At 36.4% G+C, this 13,816-nt stretch overlaps 1 protein-coding gene and 1 long non-coding RNA gene across 11 annotated transcripts in view; one reads left to right on the forward strand and one right to left on the reverse strand.

The window, feature by feature from the left end:
- Positions 1–2,752, reverse strand: part of LOC148056850 (uncharacterized) — a 31,554-nt gene extending 28,802 nt beyond the window's left edge. For both annotated transcript variants that reach the window (XR_015702313.1, XR_015702315.1), the window contains exon 1: positions 2,349–2,752. This is a non-coding gene — a long non-coding RNA (uncharacterized LOC148056850). The remainder of the gene's footprint in view (positions 1–2,348) is intronic.
- EML1 (EMAP like 1) overlaps positions 1–13,511 on the forward strand; it is a 131,545-nt gene extending 118,034 nt beyond the window's left edge. For all 9 annotated transcript variants that reach the window (XM_087747678.1, XM_087747676.1, XM_087747681.1 and 6 more), the window contains 7 exons: positions 2,765–2,832; positions 4,403–4,491; positions 5,008–5,105; positions 5,232–5,319; positions 5,508–5,603; positions 11,535–11,665; positions 11,946–13,511. In XM_087747678.1, coding sequence (XP_087603804.1) covers positions 2,765–2,832; positions 4,403–4,491; positions 5,008–5,105; positions 5,232–5,319; positions 5,508–5,603; positions 11,535–11,665; positions 11,946–12,071 — 696 coding nt within the window. In that variant the 3' untranslated portion in view covers positions 12,072–13,511. The remainder of the gene's footprint in view (positions 1–2,764; positions 2,833–4,402; positions 4,492–5,007; positions 5,106–5,231; positions 5,320–5,507; positions 5,604–11,534; positions 11,666–11,945) is intronic.
- Positions 13,512–13,816: the final 305 nt, after the last annotated feature.

Here is a 13,816-nt window from a genome sequence, read left to right on the forward strand (position 1 = left end):
AATTAATTGGAGAGACCAAATCAACAGTTACTGCCTCAGAGATGGATCCGTATTTTCACGGTTCAGTGCCTAGATTATAAAGACAGATTGGCCTGTAGTATAAGAACTTACAAGAAAGGAAAATAAAAGTAGTTCTTTTAACGTAAAAAAAAAAAAAATAAAGTGGAAATCAATAATACTAAGAGTTTGGCCTGAGAGGCAGGCAGATAATTGCATTTTCCTACCTCTTGATCATTTTAGGGTTTAAGATACATTATATATGATTTGGATTTAAAAATAAGCTATCTCCCCTTCAGTCTTTAGGAATACTGTAGTTAGGCCTTAGGGGAATGGTCAAATATTGAGACACACCAAAATCCAAAAGTGCTTGAAAATCTCTTGAACTGTTACCAAGATGCCAAATGTAAGATAAAATAAATACCAGCACACTTAGGCTACGAACTTCAGTGACAAAATGTATTTTTAGAAATCAATGAGCAGTTATAAACCAAATTTTCCAGAATCTGTCTTAGTAGACTTTCTAAAAAAAAGATAAACTGGTGCCTTTTTTTGTTTTGAAATACAGCAATAGCAATGTACTGTATTGTACTGTATGGAATATGAAAACATTCGATTGCAGCAATTCCTTCACATGCAATTCAGAGGGACTCGAACAATGACACGACTGGAAACTTTTACATAGACCTTTCTGGTCTTTATCATATTTTTTTTGTGGATCAAATTTTTAATTTGATTGTTTAGAAATGGAGCATGACTGGTTTTGTGCGAGTCTTATTTATAAATATCCTGAAGTGGAAAGTAAAATCATTGGTACCATATTTTATGCTTTCCTAATAAATTTCTTTTTTTGTTGGAAAAAAATCATCATGTAATGCAACTGCAGGTACTAATGTGATCTTTTGCTCTTCTCAGTGTAAAGGTGTATGCTTTTGTATACTTGCATACACTTTCAAAAACGCTGGGAGAATAAGTCATGAAGAGAAGTGCAAAATTTGGCACTTTGTTCTCTTGCAGTCTAAAGAAAAGAGCATCTAGAATTTTGGGTTGACAGTGAAACATCATTAGTGGAGATAAGTGCAATATGGGGAACAAGAGCAAATCTATTAATCCGATAAGCTGCTGTCTCAGACATAAAGTTACTTAAGTAATCATCAAGTCAAAAAAGGACATTGTTTCCACTGTTTTATCCTTTGTGTCCTCTGAAAAGCAGAACAGGAGTTCAGTTGATTATGAATTACAGTGAGCTTCAATTAATATTTAGCTGTGGTTTTGCAAATATAAGACACTCTCTAAGAAACTCTTGTTATTGAAACACCTAAGAAACTGCTTTATTTACCTTGATTCTTTGGAAAAGTTTGATGGTAACAGCAGTAGGACTAATAAACTAGACTTAGATTTATTTCTTTTCCCCTCCAAGTACACACCGCTTCATTAAGACAAGATTTCTATTATCAGTCTTGACAATAATCTCCTTATTAACCACTTGAAATGTCTGAGACTATGTTTCATAAATCAGTGACTGATTATCTAGAGTAAATAAATCATTTCATGTTAACTTGTTTGTGTCCTAGAGATCTATGTAAAAGCTTTATAATGTAGTTAGGAGTACAAGTTACTGCTCAGATTAAATTCACTGTTCAAACCTCTGGTTTATTCAAGAGAATATTTTAGCATTTACTATGAAATTATACTTTAAAAAAATTAGCAAATTTTCCTTTCTGGACTACTGTAGTGGTTTAGAACATGCGTATAGAAATCCTGGATCTCAACAATTCTCTGAAATTTCTTTAGAGTTAGTAACGTCTTTGAAATTAGTCACTTGTTTAAAATTACTGAGAATATCCCTTATACCTACCCTCTAGGGCTAGTAATTATGAATTGCTAAAAATGTGAACAGGTTTACTAAAATGGCTACAATGTGATACTATTTTAGAATGTAGAAAATCAAGGACATAAGCATTTTTGTGAGACCTGTTACTGCATTTTTTTTGCTTACATTTAAAAATTATTTTTGGCAGGTATCAGAAAAAATAAGCTATTTATTTTGGGACTTTCTGCTATAACCCGAAGAGTTCTGGAGATCGTTCTTTGTAACTGCACAAGTATTAGAAAGAAAATGCTTACCTTGTTTTTTAGGCGTATGTTTAAATTGCAAGAAAAACACTGCAATTCTACCCGTCTCCATAATAATACACTATACAAAGTAAAATATTTTAAAATTGCATATCAACATAAGAAACCCAGTTTATGCCCTTAATCTCCCACTAAGCTGCAACTGGCAGGTGCTGAAAAAGGTGTTGACGTGTGTAGAAGTTAGGCTTTACCCCTCCGTGCAAAGTGATGCCTACCTTTGTTGAATAAGGTCCTTGCTTGTCCTTTAGACAGTAGGTAAACTGCAGCTTTGATACTTAATTCTTAGGTCAGCTCTAATTTAAGAAGTTATTTTTATCTCTTACTTGTTTGTGATTTGTTGAGAAGCTGCCTTTGCCAGTGGTATTGTTATGAAATCACTTGCCAAGTTATTTTTAGATAGCGAAGAAAAGTAAACAGTGGCCTTGTACAGAGGGAAAAAAAATCCATTGGGTAATATTTCAATCAGTTAAAAATGCTTTTTTCCCCTCAAGTTTGTATTAAAAAAAACAAAAATAAAAACCCCAGAAAATCAACAAGAGAGATTTACTCTGTTCCTAAGGCAGATAATTGAACTCTGTTTTTGTTATAATTTGGACTGGTAAAAAAGTGTGCTTCCTCTGAAACATTTTAGGATCCAGCACAGTCTTCAGGTTTTCATCCTTCAGCATCTGTTGTTGCAGTAGGGACGCTGACGGGCAGGTAAGATGCGCAGAGCTACACCTTGGGCACCAGCAAATACTACATGATTTTTTCAGCTCACGTCCAAGTTCATGTTCTTGTTTTGCAGATGTATGCACGCCATATATTCACCCCCTATTGATTTCTATTGAATTTCAGAATGAAATTTATTTGTATTGCCTTAGCACCTAGAAACCCTAGTCTTGGACCCATACCCCATGTTTGCCGAGTGTTACATGAACACAGAATGAAGAGGTGGTTTCTGCCCTGGGAGGGTGGCAATCTAAGATCAGTGGGAGGAGATGGATTTGGACAGGGCAGGAAGCCTGGGTTAGCAGTGAGACTGTGCGTGGGAGGTGCTGTCACCATACCAGTGACCTAAATGTTAAATCTTTGTGTCCATCGTGGCAAAGGAGAGCCTAAAGGAGGAGTCTGAGATAATGAGTTAACTTTGCAGATGCATAGAGAGGTCTTCTCTCAGGCCTGTAGGGCAGTGTAGAGGAAATTACATAGAAAAATGTTGCTCGTTGGAAAATTTAGCAAGTGGTTTATTATCCCTAATGCAGTGACAACCAGAGGCTTTAGCAAAAATTTGGCAAATGTTCCTCTGTGCTAGACATAGTGTAAAAATGTGTATTAAGAGACTTGTTCTGCCTGAAGAGTGTAAGGCATAAACAAGACAGACAAAACCGGGGTGAAAAGTAGTATCTTCATTTTCCAGGGCAGACTGAGCCCTTGGTCACAGTGGGTCAACAGCGGACGCTGGGTTGAGCCTTGGTTGCCTGTCATAGGAGGAAGGAGTGCCTTCACCATAGCTTCGTCCTCTCCTTTAATGTCACTTGAGGGCAGACTTTGCTGTTAGTATTGAAAACAGTTCCACTTAACTGAGTACATACAGAATGCTTATAGGTCATGAGCCAAGATTATTTAGGATTGTGTATCAATCCTAAATAAAGGATTTACTTTAGTTACTAAATTTACTTTATTTACTAGATAAAGTAAATCAAAATGAGAAGCTTTGAGAGGAATCTTTACTTTGTCTTTCATAATTGATGCAAGTATTGAAATGCAAATTTTGTCTTTGTCCCTTCCACGTGTTTCCACAAATTAAATTTTGGTTCATTAGAATTAATTAAATTAAATTAATTAAAATTAATACATTAATTAACTTAAAAATAAATTAATAAATAAAGCTAATCCTTCTATCAAAAGAGAATGGTCCTGATTCTTGCTTGTGTTTTCCTTAGCGCTAGGATTTAATGTAGGCATCAATTTAAACGTGAGCATAGTGTAGAGAAGGGTCATTATATGTAGTGCTTACTTTATTCTAATGCATGACATACAGTAAAACAGACTAAAATCTGAAGACTGATATCAGGGTCAATGTCTGATCATTTTATGGTTAAAAAACATGGGAAAGAAACTATCCTTCTGTTAAAGTAAAAATAAACCAAACCGAGTAGCAGTTTCTGTTTCTCTTTTGCTGGTGTAAAACTTATGCTATTTTGACAGAAGAAAAGTTGGTCAAGACTACAGTAGATTTAAATTCCTTATGGAATGATTTATTGGCCTCTTTCTGTATTTACAACAGGTGGTTTGTGTTTGACACAGAAACAAAAGACTTGGTCACTGTACACACAGATGGAAACGAACAGCTGTCTGTAATGCGTTACTCACCAGGTTTGAGAGCGTTTATTTACTGGTTAAAAAGAAGTGTTGAATTTTTTTATTAAATTTGGGGTTGGTTTGTTTTTAAAATAAGTCCCCACTTGCCATAGTGAAATTGAAAATAAATATGCCATGCAACATTGGCAACACTGCATGGGTGGTGTCTTAAGCTCTAGTTTGCTTTTCCCTCCCTCCCTCCACCACATGCTCAGTGTGGTTTCACTGGGAAGGAAAAAAACAAATATGACTTAACTGTGCAGGTTGTTGCAGTCAGGTTAGCCCTAAATGGACTGTAGCCGCTTCCAGAAGTGTCATGTTTTTAACAGTAATATTTGCTGTATAAACTTGCTGTTTTGTAATCTTGAAACATGCATCAAGAAGAAACTGAAAAAGAAAAAATATAATTTTATTGTTTCATTTTTTGGTATCAAGGCCTTTAAGAACAGCTCCTCTTGTCTGTGACACACTAATTTTTCAAAATTAGTTCTTTCTTATAGGAATAATTACTCTTTACTTTTGTGTTTATAGATGGAAACTTCTTGGCAATAGGTTCCCATGACAACTGTATTTATATATATGGCGTAAGTGAAAATGGAAGAAAGTACACTAGAATTGGCAAATGTTCGGTAAGTCACCTTTTCTTTTCTCCTGGGCAACATTAACAACTTCAGTATGTTTTGTAGCACTGTATTAGCACTGTCACATTGAGAGATACCTTTAGTGCAGTTAATACAATATTTTTCTCTTTATAGGGTCATTCCAGCTTCATTACTCATCTGGATTGGTCTGTTAATTCACAATATCTTGTGTCTAATTCAGGAGACTATGAAATCTTATACTGTGAGTAAGAATTATATTTAGTCCTTTTGTGCAAAGTTCAGGCAGTCTAATGCAGATTTAAAATTTAAATGAGACCATATAACTGCCAAGATAGACCATATGTTTTAATTCATCTGGTGCAATCAAAATTCTATACAATTTGAGAATTAAAAATGTTATCATGTGATTGTTTTTTTTTTCTTTTGTAGGGATCCCCTCTGCTTGTAAACAAGTTGTGAGTGTTGAAACAACTAGAGATCTAGAATGGGCCACTTACACCTGTACTTTAGGATTCCATGTTTTTGGTAAGTATCCTTCCTCTTACAAGTTCTTACCATTCTTGTTGTTAACAAACACTTGGATTGCCAACTTCTCCGTATGAAACATGACTATTCATATTTCAGGGAAAAATACAGAACTTCTGTTATGCCATTTTTATTACAATCTGTCTTCTTATTTCAATCCAGAAAGACTCTGATTTCGTATTCTTGCTAGCTCCAAGTATAAATATTAAATTACAACATAAGTGGGAGACAAGGAAGAAATCACACACTATCCTTTCTGTTACACTAGAGCCGATTCTCATCTCTTTAAATTTAAAGTACCAGTTCTATGGAATTATCCTTTATTTAGGCAGCTACTGGGCCAAATCCCCTTACCAGAACCAGTTTCATTTGCACCAGTTACTGTGGAAACACAAAACAGGTGAATGTATCTGTCATTAAATACTTACAATGTATTTTGATACAATATATAACAATTAAATGAGGTGAAAGGCATGCAAGAAGAAAGAAGAATAACGTAACAGAATCAGGATGGTTTGTTTCCATGGGACTTCTCTTCTGCCAGTTTTGAAGGAGCTGCTTTCCCCAGTGTACTCTGGGCTTTTTTGCTCTTTCCACAATGTGTGCGCAGAACTAGGCAAATCGTTACAAAACCTGAGTACAAGAAGATTCAAATTCTTGAGTCCTCAAGATAAAGTAGGAAGCCATGGTAGAAGTTCAGAGAAGAGTCTGGTTTAGTATAAGCAGTAAGCAAGGAAGATTTTCACCCATGTTTCAAGCAGAGCAGATGCAGTGATGTGTTTGAAAGCAGCCAGAAGGGACATGTTTTTAGAGCCTAGAAGATGGGATGGCAGTAGCAATATGCTAGGAAGAAACATTCAAATTTTCTAAAATTTAACTGGCAGGCAGTGCATGAGTATCACTGCAACACACAGTTCAGTAACAGGAGGAAGTCCTAGAAGACTGGCTGCATGTTAACTTAATATGCTTCTCGTATGAGGGATGAAGGCCCTTATAGAACTATTAGCATATTCCTGGGCTCTGGGTATACCTGACACACAGTTACAGAGACACAAAGTCTTTGCATTTAGCATCAAAGGTTCAGATATTCTGAAATGATGAATTCTTTAAGTGCGTATTCCTTACTTTATAATTTGGATTAATGCAAAATATAGTGCTAAGAGAATATGGGGCTGCTAGTGGTGCATAGGGTCTCGTAGGAGAGGGATGTCACACCTAAAAGGGCTTTTTTTTCTCCCCTGGAACGGATCAGCTTTTGGAGCAGGTCTGTGGAACAAAATGATCTACTGGGCCAATGGGGAACATGTGGAAACGTCATATACTTTTTTTTGTACTTGCAGTCCTCCATGCCGAACTGGGGTATTGTAGGCTAGAGCAGCAGGGATGAGGAATAAATGAAAGTAGTTGCTAGTTTAAATAATTATCGTAATTATTATTTTAGTAATGTAATACACATTGTGAGGATGTTCATCAAATGAATGGAATTTTAAAGTAAAAGGATGTAACTTATTCAGAAAGGATGTGTAATGCCAAAGTGGTGGAACATTTTTATATACCTTGTATCTGTAAAAACAACTGGTTAGCATAATCTCAAGACCATTAGTACTTATTTTCAGGACCTCACAGAGAACAGGCAAGGTAGTGAAAACATGGTGCCATATATATACTGAGGATTCATAGCTATACAGTTAGGTTCAGACTGGGAAGTTACAAAGATAATGCATAATAATTATAGATGAGAAAAAGAATATTAATGGTGGCAGGGTTATACTGTTGCCTGTCCTTCCAGAAAGATCAAATGAATGGAATTTTTTTTAATAGCTAGCAGAATCAGTCAAATCACAGGAATTTCTGAGGATGTGAGATTTTAAATATTCCAGTGTCTCTGGGAAAGGAATTACAAGTACACCGCGTAACCAGCAAGTTCTCAAAATTCTTCTGCTACAGGAAATAGATAAGCACCTAGAGGGGAGTTTCTTCCAGATTTGATTCTAGGGAGGTGGAAAGAACTTGCTGAGAATGTGAATGCACCTTGTGTAGGAATGACTATGGAATCAGGGAGGTGTGATCCTTGGAATAGGAAGGAAAAAGAGCAACAAAATGAAAATAATGGACGTCGGGGAGGGAAACTGCTGAAGTCCAAAGCCCTGTTAAGGAAGATCAGAAGTTGGAGAAAAGATGAGATGTGGTAATTCCTTAAAAGGTACGAAGGGCACAAACTGCCAGCCCAGAGGAAAGATAGAAATGGTGACAAGACACAAACTTGGTTAAGCTGTTCCTACAAGGAAGAGGAATGCAGAAAGTAGAAACTGTGTTGGAGGACCAAGCAGACCTAACATAAATAAAACCTAAACATAAATGCAAGTGACAAGTACAGTAATAAAAGAAGGGCCAAGGATAATATTGGTCTGCTACGTGGGGAGGAGGGAGAGGGGGGATGACACTGCTAAAGCTGAAGTGTTTAAAAAAAACTTTTTTTTTTTTTCTTTTTAGTATGTCTTCATTAGAAGACCTGCTACAATCTGATGACTAACCCAGTTAGAGCCAGTAATGAAAGGATAAGGCCTCTGCTTTCAGTAGGGACGGAATAGATTAGAAAATAGTTAGGAGTTAGATATTTTCAAAGTATCTGAGTGTGATGAACCTTGTATCTGTAAAAACAACTGGTTAGCATAATCTCAAGACCATTAGTACTTATTTTCAGGACCTCACAGAGAACAGGCAAGGTACTGAAAAAATGGAGAAGAATGAGTGCAACATCTGTGGAATCATATACTTACCTTCAGAGCCCATATGGAGAGGATAAAGTGAAAAGTTAGTGGCTAGAATAATAAATTGAATAAACTCATAAATTATAAATTGGAGACCAGTCTGGTAATGTTAGAAGTCACTCTACTATTCAGTACTTTGGGACCTCAGAGCAGCCAGTATGAACAGTCTTTAAATGCTTGCTGGGATTGCCCCACTGGACACAGAAGAAGCAATCGCATCAAGGATGTGAGGCATCTCGTATATTGATTTTTCAGCAGCTACTGGCTGACTGAAGCTAAGGATATTTTCTCACTCTAGTAGAACCACATAAAAATCACAAATGGTATGCATAGCACTTGCACAGCAACGTAACCAATGCAGGGGGGAAAATGAACATGGATCTGTTGAACACCTGTCTTCAAGCATGGGAACAGATTAGTCAGCCTGGAAATGTTTAGAGATGATTCAACTGAAGATCAACAGCATGTAAAGTGTGTCCAGTGGAGGGTATTTTAGTGATACAAACACATGTCAATGTGAAGGACTACAGACTTTAAAACACTTACTGATCTGCATGTTCTTGCAAATGCCATGTGCTGCTGGATACACAACCAAGGCATCAGTTCATATCACGTGCCCAGTTTTGGAAAACTTAGTATTTGAGGTGAAGGACAGGAGCAGAAGAAATCTAAGATGCTGTGCAAAGCATGACAACATTGCAAGCAAAGCAGAGCTCAGGCTGGTTGGGTTCAAAACTGGCTAGAAGGCTGTACACTGAATATTATGTTTGAATATATTTATTAGTAGCATGGGTGATAAAACAGCACGTATAATTTGTAGGTTGCGTGAAGCTGCAGGATTAGCAAATTGTCTTGAGAAACAGAGGAATGGTATGAAAAAAGGGGCAATTCAATAGAGACAAATAGGAGGTTGCGCACTTGAACAGCAGAACCCAGTTGTACAAATACAGAATGGAGAAGAGCAGGCAAGAGAGCAGATCTGCACAGAAAGATCAGATTACTCCTGCATATAAACTGAACATGAGTCAACAGCATTATGCTGTTGTAGAAAAGGCAGATGCATTAGTGGGATATGTAATGAAAAGGATGCCATGCAAAATGTGAAGTAATTGTCCATTTATCAGTATCTGCTTCAGTCACAGCTGGAGTAGCTGCTTCTGGTTTTTGCATGTTTGACCAACAGATAATGTGCTGACTAGCAAGAATAATTATCCATCTAAATATTGTTCTGTGAGAAGAGATGTAATGAATGAATTTTAGGGAACAGGAGGAGAAAAAAAGCATGACATCAATCTTCAAATAAGAAAAAGGAAACGATCTCTTTTACCATGTCTGCAGAGGATGGGAAGAAAAAAATGGACTAATTTTTCAGCAAAGGGGATTCAGCTCATATATTCAGAAAAACTAACAGTGAGGCACTGGAATAAATTTTGAAAGACCACAGACTCTCAAAAAAAAAAAAAATCAAAACAAAAAAACAGCCCTGATATCATCCTTTCCCCGTTTCAAAATGGCAATCTGCGTTTTTAAACCATTTCCTTTAGGGGTTATCTCCAGCTTGTCATAAAGATGCCTGTCTCTTCAGCTAGCATTTGATGTTCATACAGCCTCCTTTTTGTCAAAGCAATTATTTAGAACAGCTTTTCTGTGTCTTTTCATTCTATGTATTCATAATTCCACAAGTAGCAATTACCGTGTTTCTTCTTTGCACCTTCCTTTTCTTTCTTCCCTGCCTCGTTTTTAATAACCCCGATCTACCAAAGAGGTGTTTCTACACACATCTGGAGAGTTAGTGGCAGCCCACAAATCAGTACTTTGTGTTTCATTTTATTTACAACAATTTGTAATTCCATATAAAGACGTGGAATCACTTCCTCTTAGTGCTTTGGAATTGCTGTGCAATGATACAAAGACTGTATTTGGGAAGAATGACGTGCGGATTGAAGGCTAGCTGTTTCCACAGTGCAGGGCAGATGCCCACTTTGGTCTTATCAGTAGCCCAAAGAAGGGAAGCTGGAGTGTGCCTGCCCTGCCTGTGGGCACAGGCATCCTTCCAGGAGGTGGGAGGGCAAGCAGGGGGACTAGCAACCGTCTCATCCTGAGTTGTAATAGCAGCAAAGGAAGAGCATGCACTCAAGCGGTAGGACTTCAGGGGGACACTGCAGAGGATGTGTGACATAGGGACAGTCATTGAAAAGCGTAACGCCAAGACAAGGCGGGGGTTTTTGCCAAATTATAATGGCAGAACACACATCATAACTGATTATGTCAGTGGTCTCTGAAATTTAGGTATCATTTATGTTGAGTAGGGATTAGATAAAATCTGAATTACGAAAATCATAAAAAAAACCCACAGTATTGCATAAAAAAAAAAAGACATTTCAATAACTGGTTGGATTTTATTACAATTACAGTTTATTACAGGCAAGTATTCAGAGGCTTTAAAGATGTGGTGCATAGATTTGGTCCTTGCATTGATGAGCCTACAGTTTAATTGTAGAACACCACTTTGTGCCAGAACAGCAAGGAGTAGAGTATGTGAGGAAAGAGGAGAGGTACTTAGAGTAAAACAAAAGCATTTTAAAAATTTATAGTAGGTTCGGTTTCTTTTTGAGGGTTCTATTAATTACTAAATAACATGTTAAACTATATATTTTCTTGTTTCATAGGTTTTAGACTTTAGTAATATGAAGAAAGTATGTTGACTACTAATATGAAGAAAGTATGTTGAAAGTATGTTGAACTGCCTACTACATAGGCAGTTTTTTAGACTACAGTAGTATGAGGAAAGTATGTTAGCTCATACATAAGCAGAAGGGAAAATAAAAGCAGTAACTGTTATTTTTCTACATAACCAGATGAAAATTCTTTTAGGCTCAGACACATGACTGTAATTCAGCAGAATTCTTTTTTTCAGAGTAAAAAGCACTTTGCTGACTAGAGGAAAGAAAGTATTTGTTTATGTGCTTGATTTCCTGTTAGGATCTGGTCTTTTGCTGGTACTGAAGTACGCAACCTGACTCAGCTGCAGTTATTTTTACAGTTTTATCTTTTTTCTTTTTTTTAAACAAGTAATCCTTTATTAATATTTTAACAAAAACTTAAGCTGTCACTTTTATTTCCATTATAAAAGCCTTTAATTACTCCCTCTGTGTTTCAGGTGTATGGCCTGAAGGTTCAGATGGAACAGATATCAACGCTGTCTGTCGATCACATGGGAGAAAACTGTTATCAACAGGGGATGATTTTGGCAAAGTACATCTCTTCTCATATCCATGCTCACAGTTTAGGGTAAGGTATTTCCAAAAAATTTACTCTTGTAACTTGTGCAAATGCATTAAATGTTGTTTGCCTATGTACAAAAAGAAAAAAAAAAAAAGAATGGGAATATGTATATGCCTAAGGGATTTACTTAAGGTTGATTGAGACTACAATTAACTTTAAAATTTAATTTAATATTAAAATACTTTAAGAGAATGATGTGATGCCTTGGTTTCATTGTCGTATGAATGTTATGTTACAACGATGTTTTTATGACAGTTTATATTCTCACTAATATGGTGTTTTCTAGGCTCCAAGCCATGTGTACGGTGGACATAGTAGTCATGTAACTAATGTAGATTTTCTCTGTGAAGACACCCATCTCATCTCCACAGGCGGAAAAGATACAAGTATTATGCAGTGGCGAGTCATTTAAAGGAAACATCAGTGTGAACGTACGCAGTTGAGTCGACCATGCACAGAACTTATGTATAAACTGTATATTTAAAACTTAACAGTATGTTTGCAGTTTAGCCTGGTCACTGTGATTTTTTGTTTAAAAAAATTCTTACAAACCTCAGGAAAATTAAGCCCTGTGCTGGTTACCTTACTCAGTCTAGTGATTTTTTTTTTTCATTGTGTCACACCTTAAGAATGATCGTTTTCTCTTCTGTTGTACAATATACAACGCAGTACAAGTTTAATATAAGAAATGTGGCTTGACAGTTTGCAATACAGTGGTATCAGCAGAATGTGACTATCATCTTAAATGTTTTCTATAAACACTGCTAAAATGGTCACAAAAATGCCTTTCAAAGACTGTATATATGTGCTTACTTGTTTCACTATCTACACTTTGTACTGTATATCTACTTATTCAGAAAAATCTATGACAGTGTCGAGGTACCGAATTGTTTCTGATGGAGGATGATGAATAGATACAAAAAGTATAAATTGAGATGTAAGATGCAAAAAGTAGTGTTCTAGACCTGAAAATGTGAATGCTGGTAAATTTGCATTCTCTTGGGAATAGCACACCTTGGGTACCACTCGTGAGGAGTTGTGTTCCCCTTCAAGTGAATCAGCAGGTTATGCCCCAGTTTGACCTGAATATCTCAGCAGGGTTTACAGATGTCTATGTGGTTCAGGTGTTCCATATGAGTTTAAATTAAAAATCTTTTTACTTGTATATGAACAATTTCTTTTTGAAAACAAAACAAAAAAGCTTGGCCACATCCCCATTATTGGTTGATATATTTAACTAATATGTATATTAATCAGCATGATGCTATATTGTACATGTATAAGATTTTAGCAGTTCATAACAAATGGTAAGGCCATCTAGCTTTACTTTTTTATGCTTATGGATATTGTATATTTGTATTTTAAGACCAAGTAGACTAAGTCTAAAGATATCTTTTTAAGTGTACCATAAACCTGCAGAGGGTAAAGGAAGTCTTGGAAGCCTACATGAGATATTAATGTGTAACTTCTGACCCCTGTGTTTTGTGCATGGATGGATATTTATAGTATGAAATAAGATTGTGTTTTGCAATGAAGTAATAGTGGAGGTGGTATAAAATGGTTAAGAAGGCCTTATCAATGTTGATTGTGACACAGATTGAAATGTATTGTTTACTTTGAGGAATGTATCTGAAGAATTTTAAAAAAGAGGCGTTCTAAGCAGACTCGAAAAAGGTAATATTAAAATTGCGCTTGTAATGGACAGTAAACGTTAATTCTCTGAACTCTAAAGCACTGGTTGTTTAGAGTGATTTAAATGAAATGGAATCAATAAATTTTGAAACTTTTTTATTACATCTCCAACCTCCTACACTGAAAGTGCAGGACACCAATAAACATGTATTAAAGTGAATTTTCAATGCATTCGTCCTGTTTGGTAAAATATCTTTGTTTCAACGTGAAATACTTATGGAAGAAGCAAGGTTTCACTTAACAACACACATTTGTGATTTCTCAGTTGGAGCTGCATTTGAAAATATTTGGGAATAAAATCTAGATTTTGGGGTCCATAATTTGATGTGTGAGCATGACCCTGGGAATGTGATCCCTAATGCACGCCCAGAGAGCGAAGCTCCAGGTTCACGGCAGGGAAGAGGGACATGCCGCGTGCTTTCACCTACAAGGGGCCTTGGTTCTGCCTCCCAGTGCACGTGCCTG

This window comes from Nipponia nippon, unplaced genomic scaffold, assembly GCF_047370975.1.
Source record: "Nipponia nippon isolate SJK-2023a ecotype South Korea unplaced genomic scaffold, ASM4737097v1 scaffold_11, whole genome shotgun sequence".
Lineage (NCBI taxonomy): Eukaryota > Metazoa > Chordata > Aves > Pelecaniformes > Threskiornithidae > Nipponia > Nipponia nippon.